Here is a 20,596-nt window from a genome sequence, read left to right on the forward strand (position 1 = left end):
TCATCTTTTAGAAATAAAACAGTCTCTTAAAAATGAAACCACATTTTGAAAAGCGTCAACCTTCAAATTAAAATAATCATTTTAACTTTCTATTTTATTTGTATGTAGATTAAAATATTTCACATTTTGTTTATTGTTTTTACGTTTACTTGTTCCTGTGTTTTTGTGTAATGGTTTAAGGTTTGAATCATTGAAATTGTATAGACTGGTGTCCCTATCTTGTAGTAGTGGCTCAGTGGGTGTCCGATCTATCCCAGCTTTCAAGATACTAGTTGGCTATGTACATTATTTAGATATAAGGTTTATCATATGAAATTATACTTTATGTGGATATCATAGATAGTAACACTGATAAATTATGGTGCACTATACTAACGGAGTTACAGGAAACAGAATAGGGACAGAAAAGCAGCATTATATTGAGTAACAGAAGCACTAGAGTAGTGAGCTATATTAATCATATTTTAGATGATAGTGTGAACGTTAAGGGCCCAAGACAATAGTCTGATTGCATGGGACCTTTCTCCAGACCCATTTTACCCTTTGTACATCTGGAGCTTTTCTCCAATGTAAATCTCCTGATTAGATTGACCAATGCAGTAGGCTAGAACGGTTTTTATCACCCCAAGCTACAGTGAGTAACTGATTTTGTTTTATTCCCATTTTGCACATCACAGGAATACACACTGTAATTTTATCCCATTTGTATTAAGCTACTGCCTCGATTTTGGTATAAATAAATAAGGGACATATGTACATAACATTTTTGTGGTTGGAAACGCCCCGTTTGCAAAATCATCCTTGCTTGCGTCAGCAAAAAAGCTATTCTGATGTACATATAATAAATAGCAATTCTGTAGCTTTTTACCGAATTGCAATTTGGTTTAGCGATTCAGTATTTGGAAAGGGCATGCTTAGGGTATCCCTTCCAAATACCGAATGCCAGTGGTATTTACGAATGTTTTGCAACCAAATTACAGTCGCATCAATCATTGTTTACCCACACCGCGAAGGAGGTGGTAACTATTCGCAAATGGGAAGTGGCCCCCAAGGCACCCCTCCTCTTTGAGAATGTTTATCAAAATATTTTTAAAGAGCAGGTAGGGGTTTCAAGGGCCACTGCCTACTCTTAAGAAATAAAAAAAAAGTTTAATTTTCTTTTTTAAACACATACCATTTTCCTTTAAGAAAAACAGGCTGCATTTGAAAAAAAGAATATTGCTTTATTTAAAAGCACCCATAGGCATGGTGGGCTGCTGTCCCCGGCAGACTATCATTCCTGTGATGGCTGCAATTCCTAACGGGTCACAAATTGTGATCTACCTCATTAATATTAATGAGGTTGGTCAATTTGAGAACCCATTAGAAATCGCTATTTTCTATATGCTTATTTTGTAAATTAGAAATTGCAATTTCTCAGTTACGATTCAGTAAGAATCGTAATTAGGAAATTGCAATCCCTACGTTTTGTACATATGACACTAAGTCCTTAGTAGAATGCTCTGTATTGGGAATGCACATGCAGTACGGCTGACTAGAGCCAGTAGAGTGGAAAACCTTCACCAGTACTTTTTATCTTTCACTGTTTTCAGATCCACAAAAAGATTGAGTTCAAATCTCTCAAAGGTAGAATGTAAATAACATATATAAAGGGCTGCTTTCAACATAAAATAAAACGCATCCTCTCACTGTCTTCCTTACACAAACATTAGCCTTAACCCCTGCTTCTGCAGCATGTGGACAGGAAGTAAGACCTTGTCGGTGCAAGCATCCACCTGGTGCACCAATCACACTCTATCCCTACGTCAAAACAAGTGAAGTTATAGTCTGTTAGGGTCTGATTCTTCAACTGGTGTGTTGGACTTGGCCTTTTTTTGCAGGATCGTCCCCAAACCTTTTACCTTCATTCTCCTGTTTTCTCAACCTGTTTTTGTAGGTGTTTAAGACTCTGCACACTTTACCACTCTCCTTTAAACATGGTAAAAGTGGCTTGCAGCCAATTGGCACATTTAATTTACTTGTCCGTCCCTAGTAAAGTGGTACTACATCTACCCAGGACCTGTAAATTAAATGCTACTAGTGAGCAATGTTCCCTCTAATTTTTTTTCTCCTGTTTACAGCAGTTAATGGTCTCTGTGCATTACATTCAAGGCCATGTGCGTCAAAGACATGTGACAACTCACTAACCTAGCGAGTACACTACCAGAATTTGTGGTATTTGCCAGAGGTGAGATCATTCACCCTTTCACCCTGCGTAGCTTTTCCTGGCCTTGTAAATAAGGCACCCTTTCACGCATTACTCTTTGTGAAAGGGGTGTTCCATGGGTGTTGCTGTGGGTGTTTCCACACAACATCCATGGAACTTGGCACATTTCAAGATTTACAAGGTTTTGTAAACCTGGGAATGCGTCAGATTCCTGTGCATAAGGGCGGCGCAACAAGGAGAAATACCTTTATTTCTTTTTCTGTGTGTGCTGCATTCTGCAGCACATAGAAAGAGGAAAACTCCTGTTGTGATTGCTTGTGTGCAAGAAGGTGTTCCTTCCTACACAAAAAGAAGCACCCCTACAACGCAGACACCCTTGCACCGTGGCACACGGGTGCCTGCGTTGACGCATGGCAGCCCATAATATGCCAGCGCAGGGGAAAAGGACAGGAATGCGCTGTGTCTTGGAGATGGGGCGCATTCCTGCCCTTTTCTTTACAGCATGGCAGTGCATCAGGGAGCCTTGATGCTCTGCCGTGCATCAAAATATTGTAAATAAGGCCAATCGTTTTAAAACACAAGCCACTAGTGAACTAATAGGCAAGACAGTTCTGCTTACTCCACACCTTTCGCATGCTCTGAAAGATCTTTAGATCGCTCCCAATGGACACCAGGATAAGCGTTACCCAGGCCCTGATTGCCAGCCAACTCGCCTACAGTAATGCGCTCTATGTAGGACTTACCACCCAACTCCTGAAAAGACTCCAGACGGTACAGAACTCAGCAGCCACTCATCCTCAACCCTCCCAAACAGACGAACATCACCCCCCACCTCCACTGGCTCCTTGTCCAGAAAAGATGCCAATTCAAGATGCCGATACACGCCTAAAAGGCCCCCCATGACCAAGGACCAGCATGCATTAACCACCGAGTGAACAACCACCACCCTCCAGACACCTCCGCTCCACCTCCCTCACCCTCGCTCACACGCCCCGATTCTGAAGCTACAGCGGTGGACGCTCCTTCTCGGACATCGCCGCAATGTCCTGGAACAGCCTTCCCCACTGTACAGCCTCCTCTCTCACGGAAATCAGAAAGGCAGTCAAGTCTTGGCTCTTTGACTGATGCCAGCAGGTTCCAAGCACCTGGATACCCTCACAGGTGACTAGCCACACTCTACAAATACGGATTGATTAAATTTAACTTTTCAGGTGAATCTTCTACCACAATCATGAAACATCTTTCTTCTCCCTTCTCAGTACTCTGAAAATCATGTCACTCATAACTAACTCCACTCACTCAAAGTGCCACAATATAGATCTCATCCTTTCCGACATCCATGCTTCACCCCTTCTTGGCAACTCCCCTATAGTAGTCTGACGATCACATAACCCGTTTTCACATCACACATTGACTCTATACCTGACAGGGATCTAAACAAATGCTCTAGAATCACTACATACTCCTTTACAAACTTCCCCTTAAAAGAGCTAAAACTTTGCATTTTCTGACAATCAACTACCTCCTCAGAACATATTGTCGACTCACATTCAATAGCATTCAAAATCTCCTTGTGCATCACTATACAATCACACATTCCACTCAACAAAACCCTCAATGCTAAATCCTTAGCTCATTCCTGGGCATTTCCAGAATCAAAACTCAGAAAACATGAATTTATGCAAACTAGAGAAGCAGTAGCAGAAGAACACAATCACCAACCACCAAAGGGTGGCTACATTCTACAAACCGTGTCTGGAGATTAAACTCAGAGTTCAGCACTTTTCACAGCTCTAAATGGCTTCATCACCTGTTTCATGCCACCCACCATTCACTACTTTCTACAGAATTCCACTGACATCAGCAACTTCTTTATTTTCAAAATCATCACCAGACACAACATTCAACTGCCTGACAACTCCTCCGACAACCTTTTTCTGCCCCCCACACAACAACTTGGCATACTTTTACTTCTTTTACATGGGCAATACACCACATTCAAGCCTTCCTTATATGATAATGACACTCTGTTCTCCTTTATCATTAAATCTCTACATTGAGATGTTACCACACAGCAACATTATCAACACCTCCTAATTGCCACAATCTCTGTGTCTGACAAATAGCCACATCCTTCACCTCACACACACATATGAGGGCCCTGATGTTAAACTGTCATCACAGCACCTAGCTACCTTAGTTCAGCAAGACCTTGGGAAATGACTGGTTACGATTCATACCCGTCTGCCTCCTGCCTTATAAACAGCAAAGTAACAACCTCTACGCATGTGCATTCTGCATCACTGACAAGTGAGACCTCAGCACTACCTCCTCTTGCTGTTGGACTTGTCTGTGGCATGCAACAGCACACAAGGCCTTCTCATCATTTCTCCCCAATATAATTTTAAGTATTTTGAAGGGCCCAGGGAAGAAATATTTTGGGGACTCCTGTTTGGAACAACAGTGAATTTTGTTAGCCATTTTTGATAATTCAAGCCCTATATTGAATTTTTGCCCAAACCTTAAACGTCTTTGTTCCTCCCTTCTGAACACGCATCGCAGTCCATGCTCCAATAGCGGAGTCCTCCAGACAACCACATTCCCTCATGCCTGTGCATTTCATCGTGGTTTCATCTACAGTTGCATCCTTTTTATTAATCCACTGTTAACATCATCTGACATTCATTGCTTCATACACTGCCTCAGCCTCTGCCTCATTCAATCTTGGATATTTGCTCTGTATCTAAAGCTAAACCGCAATGACACAGACATTCTTCTCCTTAATGGAGGATTCAACAAAAATCAGTTATTATCAGGTAAGAACCATGAAATCTTCGCCCCTTCACTCAAACACTGTTGAAAAATCTTCAACTTTCACATGCACTTGGTCCTTTCATTCAAAATTCAGGCAACCAATAATTCTTACGTGGCTTTGAATAAAATAAATGTGCTTTGGAATATGCAATGCTTTATTCTCCACAGAATATGAATGTATAGGCACCAAAGGGAAGGCTGCTGGTTAGGCTTCTCAATGCATTATCGCTGGCCACGGGAAATAAACGCACATCACCGCCATCTTCATTCATCTGCTCTGGCTCTGCCACCATGACAGAAATCCTCTTTTCATAAATATCTTCCCAATAAGTACAAGAACGCTGGATGCCACAGGAAACAAGCCCAATCGTCAACTCCTATTGGAAATTCATTAGGCACTGCCCAATGGTCTTTCCTTAAAGAAACTAAGAATTTTTCTCGAGAGAACTCATTTCCCAGCCTTGCCCTATGAAGAAAATAAACTCTAAAATGGCTTCCCCTCAGTCCTCAGCACTCGTCTAGTTTGGGAAGAATCTAAATACTTTGTTGCTTGGGTAATTCATTAATGTCCCTGGCAAAACCCCCTCCCTCAATATCACCTATCCACTGTATTTTGACTGAGCCACATCTATTTTTGCTATGTGCTGTCATTAGGGTTGATGGTTAAGTTCATCTTTAAAAACATATGCAATAAAGAATTATTACCAGGGAGACAAACAAAATAAAAGATGACACACTTGTCGAGACAGGGAAACAAGGTATAAATAATTCTACTGTGAAAACGTTGTTGTGTGAGTAGTAGACAAGGAGAAGAAAGCAAGCAGCCTGATGTGTGTGTTTGTGGGTTTGGAGTCTCAGCTTTTGTTACTGCTTACGTGCAATGCTGAATAAATCAAAAAGCTAATTGCATCCTGGATGAAGGCAAAAACACAAATGGCAAGGTGGAAAAGAACTCCTTTCAAGGGTGAGCTCTATTTTTATCATTTAGTCCGGAAGTTAGAAGTGTATCAATTTTTCAACAAAAGGTGTAACGCATCACTTTAGGAGCTAGTTGTACTGACCTGCACCTCGGGTTATCACTGGAAGGTTTGTCTCAAAAGATGAGTGTTAGACCTGGCATCCTTGGCGTTGTTTTCCCTGACTTTTGGCCTTTACCTCCTGTGTTTTTGATGCTGTGGTGGATTTTGTTTTTGCTGGCTTAGATGCTTTGGGCACTTTGCCACTGCTGTTCAGTGTCAAAGTGCAAGTACTCCCTGCGTAAATTGATATTGTGATTGGTTCGCCCTGATATGCATATTTGTTTTACAAGTAGGTCCCTAGTAAAGTGTACTGAGTGAGCCAGGGCTGGTGAATCAAATGCTACTAGTGAGCTTGCAGCACTGATTGTGCCACCCACATGAGTAGCCCGGAAAAGATGTCTCAGGCCTGCCACCGCAGTGCCTGCATGCAGTTTGTTAACTGTAATGTCGACCTGGCAAGTGCACCCACTTGCCAGGCCCTACCCTTCCCTTTCCTTGCACATACAACACCCCTATAGTAGGCCCAAGGTACCCCCCTGGGCATGGTGCAGTGTATGTGAAAGGTAGGACATGTACTGGTTTGTGTAACATGTCCTGATAGTGAAATACTGCCAATTTCGTTTTTCACTATTGAAAGGCTATCTTGCCCAAAGGACAGAATGGAGAATGCTCTGTAACATTTTACAAGCATATCTTCCCATAGGAGTAAGATAGAAATTTGGAGTCTGGTATCCCCGAACTCAGAATTTAATAACACTACTTTCAGTAAGATGGTTTTTAAATTCTGCGTTTGGAAATAGCACTTTTAGAAAGTGGCTATTTTCTTGTTCAACCTTTTTGTGTGCCTCTGCCTGTTTGTGGATTGACTGCCTGGCTTTGGAGTGACATAGGCTGGGGTGGCTCCAGGAGTCTGGGTGAGTCAGCACTAGGCTGAATGGCTCCGATCTGCATTTGAAGTGGTGGGAGGAGTAGTACCTGTACCTGAATAGGGCTGTACCTGCCTTCCACAATGCTGGCTCCACCCCCCTGTGGTGCGTCTGAAACCAAGGCTCACACCGACAAAGCATTATGTTGTGCACTGGCAGAGTGCCCCCAGAACTGGTTTGGACTGGGCTCAGAGTCCCTTTGCACAAAGGGATCAAAGACATTTTGGGGTATAAGTACTAGACCTAAAACCCCTAAACTTTAGACTATTGCTGGAATCAAGAGGAATCTTGGCTGAGGAGAAGAGCTGAAGAAACTGAGAAGTACTGCCCTTGTTGTGTGTCTGGGGTTGGCCTGCAGTTGCTGTTTCTGCCAAAGAAAGGAGAAGGACTTTGCTGTGTGCTGTGCCCCCTGCTTGAAAAAGGACTTTGCTGTGTGATGTGTTTCCTGCTTAAAGAAAGTCTCCAAGGGCCTGAAGAAGAGTTGAGGAAAATGCTGAAATGATAGAGGGTCTGTTCAAGGAAGCCAAACTTAAGTTGCACAATTGTTTCACTAAAACTATAAATACAGTAACGCAACGCCACAGTTTTATGCACAACTACATAAGCCCAGTGAGACAGTTGATGGTTTTGTAGCTCGGCTGCGCGGGCTGATAGCTAAGTGTAAATTTGGGGCAGTTTACGGCGGCAGCACATGCTCCCATAGAGAAATGGGAGTATGCGACCGCACCATCTGCGGTCGCATTGTAATTGCAGTGTTGGGAACACCAACCAGAGGTCGGTCAGTCCCAGGACCGCTACGGTGTTGGTCGGAGGCGACTCCGACCGAAATCGTAATCTAGTCCAAAATGTGAATTAGACAACAACAGAACAATGAGCAAAGAAGGTTGACTAAAATACCCTGTAACACAGTATAATATTTATGTAGAAAATAGATAGACTAAAATCAGGCCTTGGCAAATGCCAAACCTACAAATCAGCAATCAGAGGCACATTAAAAAAGGGGCAAAATCTAAACTCACGCTTTGCGCAGTATCATGGTGAGGAGTGCATCTGGTCCCAACAATGCCAGAAATGCCAGGCATTCCTGCAGCTCCTCCTCCAAATCCCTCTCACTGACCACAGCGTTCTGAGGAAGCTCCACTCCCATGAAGCGGTAGAACTGGTATTCTTTGTCCTGGAAGTTGATCTCCTGCTTGACTGAGACAGCAATAAAATGCAACAAGTCAGTATGGGGTGTGGCTTGCAGAGAGGGCTCAGTCGGTGCAATGAAATGCCACAGCGCACCCATTCCTAATACCGTAGGAGATAAAATAAACAGAATGAAAACACAATCCACACTCATAATTAGGAAAACCAGAACATGACCAAGAAAATAGAGGAAACCCTTTGTGTGTGGGGTTTTGTAAAGTGTGACTATCAATTCAGAGGAGTCTTTTTAGGGTTAGCAGCTACTGAATCCAGTTGGACAGAATGCATTATGGTTGTTAGGTTTACTTTTTATTATTCATACCTTACAGTGCATGGAAGCACTGGTCTTAACCAGTCACCGGGACCGAAGAACCCAATTCGATCTACTAGCCAGAATGAAACATGCATCGGAAATGACAACAGGATTGACCTGCATTTTGAGTGTGACCCAGTTATTAAAAAAGACCGTTGTAGTGTAAAACAAAACAGAAAAATATTGTTTTCAATATGCAATTCCACTATGAGACAAAATCGGAAATCGTGGTGGCCATTGCACTATTGAGATACAGAATAGTACCTCATGCACTGTAATGCAAGTGCTCTGTAGGCGGTAGAATTACACCCCAAATAGGCTAGGAGAAACAGAATGAAAAGAGAAAGTAATACTAGGGCATATCCAAAGTTCACTCACTGTCTACTTTAAAGAATTAGTAATAATTGGTCAAGCAGACACTGTGCTGTTAAACTGGACCTAAAAAGTCGTAGCCTACCTGCATTCCCTAGCCTCTCCAACTAAAAGTCTAAACTACTAAGTGGATACAATTAAACGTTGTTTATTTCATTTGCGGTGTTTATAGTATACAACTACACTTAAAACCACTTTTCTTTTAAAAGGTAATCATGTCCCGTCCTGTTCTTACACTTGTCCATATATTGGGATAAATACCATAAATCTTCAGATGTCTTAAACTGAATTTATAATGTATTTAATTATTTTTTAATGCGTTGAAATGAACAGAACCAAGTGGTCATTTATGAGGATTGATTATGCAATATACTGTTATGTCACATAAGCTTACAATGATGTCACTAAACGATTCTGAACTGTAATGTCATTGAGTTCTCTTATGATGCTACATAATAAATACCACTTTGATCAACACCTTAAACCAGGGTTCCCCAATGTCAGTCCTGGAGGGCTGGATCCATGCCAGATTTTTAGCATATCCACATTTAGATAAATGAAATTATCTTAAAACCCTGGCATGGATCCCGACCTCCGGGACCAACTTTGGAGAACCCTGCCTTAAACTAACCAGGCAGTGGTGAAGGAGTATATTATCCCTATGACCATTCAATAGGTTCATTGCCTCAACAACAGGTAGTAAAATACTAGAGATAAACTAAATTACAATACAATACTGGAATGAAAATTAACCATACTGTAATGTGTCACGTTTTGATGTCATGTTCATTCGACTGTGAGGCAGAAAAGAAGCGCAATTAGCTGGCATTCAGCACATAGATACTTGAACAGGACAATGAAATCACCATTGATTGTTGATTGGTTGAGTCGAAGCGCATGAGCAGAGAGGAGCAAGCAGGACCGTCGAGCCGAGCGGCAAGTGCAGTGTCCCGGAGGCCCTGAATACGGCCCCGAATTCGCCCAGAAATCGGCCCTGAACTTAATGGGAACCTGCAGCCTCCCCTAGCCCTAGGAGCATGGGGTTACTGGCCGTGGCTATACCGTTTTGTCTGGAGACGTTGAGGCGCGGGCTTGTAGGCAACGAACAGCAGCACCGGAAGCTCGAGCTGCGGCACCGCCCGATCTTGCGGATGCGGCTGGCGGTAGGCCGGTGCGGCTTGCGAGTCAGAGCGACCGCTTTTAGTCTACCTGCCTTGCCTCGCCCTTCCTCACCTTGCTTCACCTTGTTCTGCCCTTCTTCCTCCTCCAGGGGTGGGCGTCCACCCGAGACCTGCGTTGGGAGTTGGTCGGATCCGAGCAGCCGTGCAGCACGCGTGGAGCAACACAAATCGTGTGTCTTTGAGGCAAGCCGAATTAAACCAACCTCTGGCTTGCCTCTTTTATCTCTTAGGCAAGCCGAATTAAACCAACCTCCGGCTTGCCTCGGCGCATCTCGGCTCTAGGGTCAGCATTGGCGGTTCCACAGCTCAACCTAGTAGGTCAGCCATAGCCGCAGCTGGGAGCCGCAGTGAGTCGTGCCGCGTTGCAAGCCGTGCAGCAGCCGTAGACGCCATTTACTAACTGTCATGTTATCCGCGCAAACAAGAGCAGGAAGCAAGCTGCAGAGGGTCCTGTGGATACTGCCCGATTTCGCGGAAGCGGCAACCATTAGGTCGGTGTGGCTTGCGAATCGGTGCGGTTTTCTTTAGGAATAAAGGGGAAGGTAACCCACATCGCCATTTGCTGATTATCTCTGATCAATACTGCCTAACACTGTCAACCCCTGCCAATACCTGTTCATAAATTCGGCAGCAGGCGTGAGATTATCATCCTAGTCATAACTCCATCTCAGTCCATCTACAATCTTAACCCTTGTCCTGGCCAAAGCCCCAGTTTGTTAGCTGAAGGGTTGTCCTCGTCTCTCTGTAAGGTATAGCACAGCGGGTAAAGCAGTAGTTGGCAACAGACTACTGGACAGAGTGAGAGTTGGAGTTTTCGGGTCCAGTCTGGAGATAGCGGGCAGACAAGCGGAGAGAGGAGAGCAGAGTGGAGTGGAGGGTAAGGGCTTGACATAGACGGAATGTTAAAGCGTATTATGCGGATCAAGCGAGCGGAGGCAGGAGTCAGCCAGGCAGGCACGCAAGCCCGTAAGCCCGAGCGAGATGACCTCCAGAAAATTACGCTTGGGGCTTGTGCTTTCCTCATCACCAAGTCAACCTCATAAATTAAGAAGATCATTCAGCGGCACTAGACAACTACAGCCACTCTGCTATGAATCCCACCCTGTTTTAACTGTTTTTTTCCGAAAGATGCCCACGTCTTCTTCATTGCCTATCGCTGAATCACAGGGAACTCATTGTAACCTTGCTGGGTGCCAGGTGCAGTTTTGTGAAGGGGTCAGGGCCCAGATATCTGAAAGGGTGGAGGATGGTTTAAGTGAGAAACCGTCTGACGCTCCCACCTGTGCCACTTTGGTCTCTGATCCTCCTGTCATCCAGCAGAGCCAGCTACATACGTAATTGAATAGGAGAAAGCAGCCAAAGTAGTCAAGGCCAGACTGTATGACTGAGGTTACACCTGTTGTTTCACCAGCTCGGGGGACACCCATAAGGGATCAAGCGAGGATGGTGATTTGGATGATCGCCTGGGTGATGTTTCTCCCATGGTGGAGAGGGCAAAGTTATATGAAGAGCCAACGCCAGGGGAAGACTTTACACTCCCAGATATCGAAATAGAAGCCCAAATAAGGGACTGGGGAGACTGTTGTGACCATATGCACAAGGATGATCACTTAATGAGCGGATCCAGGGGAAAAAACATTCCAACCATAAGCTCCTCCCCTAGGCGTCTTTCTATGCCTTTTTTATATTGTAGCACAAGTCATTTGATTGGTACTTCTATGGAGTCTGCCCATGATGTATTCCTGCTCACAACCGAAATGGGAGGGATGGTGCGCCCTCAGAATAACTTGTCTGTATTGAATTTTTTTAAATTCTATTCTGTCTCTATTAGAGAAATCTATATTGAGTTCTGACCATATATTGGAAATGATCTCTGTAATGCTATTTGAAGTGCAAAATGGAAAGAAGTTTGACACTACTAAACCTATGTCTACGATTGTACTGCTTGATTTTCCTGGCCTTCTTGTGTTATAGAGCGATCAATATGACTTCAGTCTCTTTCCATCCAAGTCTAAGGATTAGAGTAGTGAATAGGGCCTATCTATTAGACACGTTGACACAATCCTGTGCTCCTACCCATAGATCAGGGCCTACATACATAGCCTAGGGGATAGATTCGTTAGCATTAGGGGTAATCTGTTCTGTAGTGAGGGTATCTAATGGAGCTGTGCTGCATTCAGGCCTGGTAGGCCTTAAACGGGAGAGACTCCATCTTTCCTCCTGCTCTGGCAGCTTGGGAAGTTTCCAGGTCATAGGCAGTGTTTTAGTTAGGAGGTGTTATTCGCTTGGAGAGAACCGGTTCAGGCCGGCCCTTATCGAAGGATTGTATTCTCCTTCATGCCGAAGACACTACATCAGGCCGGCCGGCTGGGAACGTGTCCTTGGCACGGGGAGGTACAGGAATTTGGTGGGCGGCAGGTTTCGAGCTGGAAATTTCCATGAGAGAATGCACATCTATATTAGTGAAAGTCTGAGGCAGACACTGGCACTTGCTTCTAGACCATAGGCGGCATCTGGCCGTTAGCAGAAAAAGCTACTACTTATTCCAGGGAAGACAGATGATGAACTTGAATCTAAAGAGGAGAAAGTAGCCGATGAGTAAGAGGTTCCAGTGACTTGGAGAGGGAGAAGGGAGTAGATCCGCGACTGCGGAGGGAGAAGGGAACCTAGATGACCATTGAGCACAGACTACATACAATCCAGGTGATGTCGACCCCTTTTTCTTTGAAGTGTATAACTTAACCCTTCACTTTCCTTGCAGGTTATATATATATATATGATGTATTCTGCGAATGTGCATGTGGCATTTAAATAAAGTATCTAGCTTGTCGTGAGTTAGCATGTGTTGTGTATTTTTGTATAGGAGGATAGCCTATTCTTTTAGTCAGAGTTAACTCAACATGAACAGAGGTTAATCCTGGTCAGGTAAGTGGTAACTGGATGAGGGGGAAAACGAGCCCCTCGAACTAGAGAACAGGTTGTGCTCAACTAATAGTCTTTGTGTGATCTGATATATGGTAATCCCGATTCCCCTGTCATGTACTACGGTAACAATAGGATGAGCTCGTGCTAAGGCTGCCGTCTGGTAGGAGATTCTGGGTCTGCTTGAGGCCGCGAGACTATGGGTGTTGCTGCCGTCTGGTAGGAGATTCTGGGTCTGCCTGAGGCCGCGAGACTATGTGTGTTGCTGCCGTCTGGTAGGAGATTCTGGGTCTGCTTGAGGCCGCGAGACTATGGGTGTTGCTGCCGTCTGGTAGGAGATTCTGCGTCTGCCTGAGGCCGCGAGACTATGTGTGTTGCTGCCGTCTGGTAGGAGATTCTGGGTCTGCCTGAGGCCGCGAGACTATGTGTGTTGCTGCCGTCTGGTAGGAGATTCTGGGTCTGCCTGAGGCCGCGAGACTATGGGTGTTGCTGCCGTCTGGTAGGAGATTCTGGGTCTGCCTGAGGCCGCGAGACTATGTGTGTTGCTGCCGTCTGGTAGGAGATTCTGGGTCTGCCTGAGGCCGCGAGACTATGGGTGTTGCTGCCGTCTGGTAGGAGATTCTGGGTCTGCCTGAGGCCGCGAGACTGTGTGTGTTGCTGCCGTCTGGTAGGAGATTCTGGGTCTGCCTGAGGCCGCGAGACTATGGGTGTTGCTGCCGTCTGGTAGGAGATTCTGGGTCTGCCTGAGGCCGCGAGACTGTGTGTGTTGCTGCCGTTTGGTAGGAGATTCTGGGTCTGCCTGAGGCCGCGAGACTGTGATTGCTGAGATTGCGAGGCTGTGAGGTCTTGATATATATATATATATATATATATAATAGGAATTCCCTGTCCTTAGGTGGTACATATATATGTGGTTAAGAGGCTGTGAAAAGGCCCTAGGGAGGGGGTAACGTTCTGGTTTGGGTCAGGAGGGCTCTGTAGAGCGGGTTCCACCCGATCTGAAAACCCAAGCAGAACATTTGGCGTCACGAACCGTTTACGAAACCTGTGTGCGTTGTCTTTGTCTTGTGTTTGCTTTCAGCGTGTGCGTGGTTTTCTTTTTTATATATTTGCGTGAATAGTTTTTTTTTTTTTCTCTCTTTCTTTCTCTCTTCCTTTTTTTTTTCTTCTCTTTCTCTGCGTTTCTTTTTCTTTCTTTTTCGCGATGTTTGCTAAGAAATCTAAATCTACTCTTAAATTGTCCGTTGATATTCCCGGATGGGATTCAACGCCTTATGGAGCTTTAGCCCGTGAGTGGGCTGACTCTACTGGTCTGAGTGAAAATTGGAACTCTTCTTTGGAGTCAGCGGAACCGGCTGACGTGATTACTTGTTTGCAGACGGCACCTGTATTGAAGGGTGAGGAGGTTCCCGCTTTGGGGCGCAGAGGTTGGGTTATTCTGTCTGCGTATCGGATTCTGCATGAGAGATTGTTGAAATTGCAGATCTCTCTTAAGGATGTGGAGGCACACTTTGTTGAGATTCAGAATTCTAATACTTTATTGCGGTGTCAAAATAAGTTGCTTTCTGACAAACTTGACACTTATCAAACGGTTGCCGAAAGGGCGGCTGTGCGGATTGCTCGTTATAAGTACAAGAACAGGCGTGGTCGAGTTTCGACGCGTAAGGTGCGTCTGGTCGTGGCGAAAGCTGGACTAGATTGGAACCCTGATGAATGGGATGGTAATATCTGGGACTCGACTACGTCTTGTTCCTCGGGTGAGGAGTCTGTCAAGCACGAGTCTTCTCGTTCCCGTCATGAATGTAAGTCTGCTTCTCGCACCTCTGATGGTGCACCCCGTGATTACGCTCGCTCTTCGGGCGGCATCGATGCTTCTTACACTGATTGTCCCTCTACTAGTACTGCTCGAGCTCCTTGTGATGCTCGTCCCGTAGTCTCTGCGCATCCGGTTTTTCGTCGGAAGTTGCAGCAGTCTCCCAATGCTCCGCAAGGTATTTCTTTAGACTGTTTAGAAGATTTTACCCAACAAGAAATTAGTGACATTTTGCTGCGCTTTCGGCAGCGGGCTGGTGAGGCTTTGCTCACATGGATGGTGCGCCTTTATGAACTGGGCGCTGCTGGTATTATGTTGGATACTGGCGATTGTTTGAAATTTTGTTCTTTGAGTTTGGATTCTACTGTGCAAGATCATTTTCGTAACTATAATGGTGGTGGTCAAATTTCTTTGCTCCAATTGGCGACTGAGGGTTGTAATTTGAAGTATCCTACTGAATCTGACTGGCCTGTCAATGACAAGCCATGGTATACCTTGCGTGATGCTGCGCAACGTCTTAAGGAAGAAGTGATGAAAACGGCTATTTTTCTGGGCACTGCTGACAGGTTGCTTGATGGGATGTTGACTTCTTCTGTGCGAAATCGTATCATTCGCTCTTCTCCTGTTGCCTACAAGCAGGTCATGATGACTTTGTTGATTAACCAGACTGGTAATGTACTGTCTACAGTGTTGGAATCGGTACGCCAACTCGGTGAGTTGGGTGAGTGGTTTAAACCTGAACGTCAGTCCCGGCCTGACACTCGTACTCCTGGTGAATATAAATTTACTAGACGAGATATCTTTACTGGTCTTTTGGCTGATGGTGTGCGTCGGGAGGACATTGATGGTGAGACTACTGCTCGTTTGTGGGAGATGTTTCGCAAACGGGGCTTGGATCGGAAGGAGGGTGCCCGGCGTGTTCGAACGACTGCGTGTGATCGTGGTTGTTCTGATGGTAGCAGTGATGATGATCGCCGTGGGCGCTCTGATCGTCGTGATGATCGGCGTCCTGCACGTGATCTGTCTCCCCGTCGAGAGCGGGACAGGGAGAGAGAGGGGGAAAAGGAAAGGGGGAGAAATGATCATGCTTACAGCAGACGTAGAGATGATAGGGATCAATCCCCTGAGTTGAGAAGGAGAGAGGATCGACACAGTTTGGCCGATCGAAACCCGCAGTACAATGCAGAGGACAGGAATCCATTTCGTAATAGAGATGGATATGAACAGGAGGTATCGATACCTAAGAAACGTGAGAGCCTTTATCCTGATTTGTCCTGGTACACAGAATGCAGTAAGAATGACTAGGAAATAGGTCAAGCTCCGGTACACAGATGGGCTCACAGAGATAATAGACCCTATGTAGATATTGATATTTATTGGAGACATCGTAATATCCAAAGGGCCCGAGCATTAGTTGATACAGGAGCGGAGGCCACTCTTATTCATGGAAAATCAAAGAAATTTACAGGGCAGCCTTTTACTATTACCGGATTAGGAGGAAAAGAAACCCCTGCAGTTCAAACTTTGCTTGAAATGAGAATAGGTAGAATCCCTAGAAAGGAATATTCTGTATTAGTGGTGCCACTTTTAGAATTCATAATTGGAATTGATATTTTGAAGGGAATGATGTTGCATCTTGATGATGGGTGTTACCAATTTGGAACGACGCATTATATCTCGTCCAGACCTATACGGGTTGGTCGTTTAAGGATGCCCCCTATACAAGTTCCCCAGGCGACCAAAGTGGTTTGTCAGAAGCAGTATCGCATTCCGGGTGGTCATGAAGAGATTAGTACCACCATTCAGGAGTTGGTTGATGCAGGCGTTATAACTCCAGTTACTTCTGCTTGGAATAATCCTGTTTGGCCGGTGCGTAAGAGTGATAATTCTTGGCGCATGACTGTTGATTATCGAGAATTGAACAAACACACACCCTCTTTGACTGTTGCAGTACCGGATGTCATTACTTTAATTGAAAGAATCCAAAAACATCCGGGTACATGGTATGCGTCCATTGATATTGCTAATGCCTTCTTTTCTATTCCAATTGCCCCTGAGTGTCAGGAACAGTTCAGTTTTACGTGGAACGGGCGCCAGATGACGTTCAGAAGTCTTCCTCAGGGCTATGTGCATAGTCCTACGATTTGTCACCGGCTGGTGGCAGAACATTTGGCTGAAGTACCAGTTCATCCCAAAATTCAGATATGTCATTATATTGATGATGTTTTGATCCAAGGCGAAACACAAGAGGATGTTCAGACACAATTAGATAGAGTCATTGAGTGTCTGCGTGGGAAAGGTTGGGAGATCAATCCGGATAAATTACAAGGTCCGTCTCAAACTGTAAAATTTTTAGGTATTAATTGGCACGAGGGACACCGCGAGGTGATCCCTCAAGTTAAACAGAAGATTCTTGATTTTTCGGTTCCGAGGAATAGGAAGGAAGCCCAGAGCTTCATTGGCTTATTTGGTTTTTGGCGCCAGCATATTCCTCATTTGAGTCAAATATTGGCCCCTTTGTACCGAATTACACGTAAAAAGAATGCATTTGAATGGGGTAAGCAACAGCAAGATGCATTTAGTCTGGCGAAAGAGGCAATTCAACATGCTATGGATCTATGGCCTGTACGTGATGGTGATGTGGATTTGAATGTGTCTGTGCAAGGTCCTTATGCAAATTGGAGTCTATGGCAGAAACAAGGCAGGAGTAAGGTACCGTTAGGGTTTTGGACCAAAAAGCTACCTGATGCTGGTGAGCGTTATACACCCTTTGAGAAACAGCTACTTGCTTGTTATTGGGCTTTGGTGGATACCGAGCAATTGACTTTGGGACGTGACATATTTTTGCGTCCTGAAATTCCTATTATGCAGTGGGTTTTGAGTTCACCAAAAACTCATCGAATTGGGCATGCTCAGGAGGCGAGTGTGATTAAATGGAAATGGTACATACAAGACAGGGCACGTGTGGGTCCGAAAGGAGTTGCGTTTTTACATGAGCAAGTGGCGCAAGCACCATCGGCTGAGACTGAGAGTGAGTGTTCCGTACCTTTAGAACAGGAGTCCCCTGTCAAGTGGGGTAGACCTTTTGATGATTTGTCCGCTGAGGACAGAAACCATGTTTGGTTTACAGATGGGTCGGCGAAGTTTATTGGAACGACACGACACTGGAAGGCGGTGTCTTATAATCCGATCACACAGAGACTATTGAGCACAACTGGTGAAGGGAAGAGTAGCCAATTTGCCGAGCTTTATGCTGTTTACCAAGTTTTGAAACAAGAGTTACCCGGCATATGCCACATTTTCACCGATTCCTGGTCCACTGCCAATGGACTGGCTGTTTGGTTGCCGACCTGGCATTCCCATAATTGGAGGTTACACTCCAAAGAATTGTGGGGAAAAGAGTTATGGCAAGAGATTTGGGAGATGCTCCCACAGAGTACTGTTACCATCTTCCATGTGGATGCTCACACCCCAATAGACTCCCTTGACAAATTTTTTCATAACATTGCAGATGAAAAATCTAAAATTGCTGAGGCAGTGGTGGACAGACAAGATCCTGACATTGCGGGATTGGCGAAATGGGCACACCAGAAGGCAGGACACTTTGGAGAGAAGGCCACTAGCAGGTGGGCTGCTGATAGAGGAATTTATATTCCTCTGGATCTAATCAAAAATGTTATCTTACATTGTCCCGTCTGTCAACATATCAGACAGCGTAAGGTACCCCAAATTGTTAGAGGCCATTTACATCGCGGGAAACTGCCCGCTCAAATTTGGCAGATTGATTACATCGGGCCCCTTCCCATGAGTAGAAATTGTCAATATGTTTGCACAATTGTCGATACATATAGTGGCTTGCTGGTAGCTCTTCCATGTAAGCAAGCCACCCAATTGAATACCATAAAAACATTAGAATTGATTATGATGTATTATGGTGTGCCATTCCAAATTCAATCTGATAATGCATCCCATTTTCGTGGAAGATTGGTACAGGAATTCTGTGTGGAAAATAACATTGAATGGATATTTCACATACCCTATTACCCGCAGGCCTCAGGCCTGGTGGAGAGATTGAATGGCCTGTTAAAGGATCAGTTGCGAAAGTTAACAGATGACAAGTATAAAAATTGGCGAGACTTTCTACCCCAAGCACTATTGATCCTGAATAATCGTCCTTTTTTAAATGCTGAATCTCCGCTCATGCGTTTGTTTCCCCCAAATGTTGAGACTATGCCTAATGTAATCAATGAAACTGTGATGTACTGGGAAATTACTCCCGGAGCTCTGGCTCCATGCAGAGCGACCCCAGGGTCGGCAGGTTTAGACTTGCATGCTATGGATGACACCGTTCTGGAAAGTAAAAATCGGGTCATCATTGCTACCGGTGTTGGTATTCATATACCACCGGGGAATTTTGGATTGATCGCCCCTAGATCGGGGCTGGCTGTAAAAGGCATCCAGGTGCTTGGAGGAGTTATTGACAGCGACTATCAGGGAGAGATTAAGGTACTTCTGCTAAATAGCAGTGAGATTGACTTGCTGATACATCGTACTGACCGAGTGGCTCAATTACTCATTATGCCTGTTTTCAGTGGTGAAATAATGAAAGGCACTGCCCCAACTTTGCTAACTGTACGTGGCCAGAAAGGCTTTGGCTCTACGGATAACCCTGGGGCCAAGGTTTGGGTGCAATCGCCTAAGAATCCCCCTGAACAAGCAGAGGTTATTGCCACCGGTCAGGATAATACCATTTTGGTTATGAGGCCAGGGAAAGATAGCTGGGAAGCTGTCCCAGCTGATAAATGTTATTTACGAGAATGATTAATGCCTGTATTTGGTTCTTTTTCAGATCATTCTTTGGATTGTTGCTGCAGGATGTGCCGGTATTGGACCCCCTTCGGACTACTTCGGCGAGAGGGAAGGGATCCCATCAACCCGGGATGAACTGGGAACCCGAGTGTTGCGTTCCTTCAATGCGTGGGATTCATCATCGAACTTCTGGACCCTACTGGCCAAAAGAGTAACTGATGCCCCTCACTTCTGTTTGACACCGATGAGATCTGTGCACGATATTCTTGCGACCTGCCTAGTTGCTGTCCCCGCCTCGCTGGAGACTTTAATCAGTATCTTTAACATTTCGAAGGCTCGTCCGAATATTATCCTGGGTGATTTTGCTACCCATGTATATTGTCCTTTGTGTACTGAACTGCCGAATGAGCAACTCCCCATCCAGTCCCAAATAATTACGTATAATATTACACAAGGTGACCTATGCTTCTTTCTTACATGTAATGCTAATGCAATTTCTGAATGCCTACGCCTCAAGTTAAGGGGCGCCACTTCCTTTACACCTCACGAACGAACTTTGTGTTTCCAGAGGACACCGACAACATGTGTCTCAGTCCAGAACAATATGACTTGCAATAGTTTGGTAGTTACTCCCAGTCACTATCGTGCGATGTTGCTACCTGCCCGATGGCTTTTCTCGTGTGGTAATACTTCCTGGCCATATGTCCCCGCAAACATTTCCGGAGGCCCGTGTGCCATTACTAGATTGAGTTTATTGATGTTTTCTTCACATCCAAATGCCAACTCTCGTGTGCTTCGAGATACAGTGATATTACAGGAGGATTGTGACTCATCTTTGCATTTATATTCCAAGTCTGAATATCTTAGCCTAGCTGTTTCAATTATTGGTGTTCCTGCTTTGGCGGTTTACAATGCCAAATCCATTGGGAAAATGGCTTGCTGGATGGTTAAATCTATTAATCATACTTCTACAGTCTTGTCTGACTTGCTATTAGACGCCCAGGGTGAACGTAGGGCCATTTTGCAAAATAGA

The 20,596-nt window shown here is 44.9% G+C and overlaps 1 protein-coding gene and 1 long non-coding RNA gene across 2 annotated transcripts in view; one reads left to right on the forward strand and one right to left on the reverse strand.

Moving 5' to 3' along the window:
- Positions 1-20,596, reverse strand: part of RAPGEF3 (Rap guanine nucleotide exchange factor 3) — an 870,850-nt gene that overhangs the window by 432,076 nt on the left and 418,178 nt on the right. Inside the window, exon 6 of the mRNA XM_085654789.1 lies at positions 7,985-8,162. Within this exon, the coding sequence (XP_085510915.1) occupies positions 7,985-8,162 (178 nt within the window). The remainder of the gene's footprint in view (positions 1-7,984; positions 8,163-20,596) is intronic.
- The window catches only part of LOC146856579 (uncharacterized), a 221,423-nt gene that overhangs the window by 150,084 nt on the left and 50,743 nt on the right, over positions 1-20,596 (forward strand). The window lies entirely within an intron of this gene.

The sequence above is a fragment of the Triturus cristatus genome, chromosome 4_1 (assembly GCF_964204655.1).
Source record: "Triturus cristatus chromosome 4_1, aTriCri1.1, whole genome shotgun sequence".
NCBI classification, from domain to species: Eukaryota; Metazoa; Chordata; class Amphibia; order Caudata; family Salamandridae; genus Triturus; species Triturus cristatus.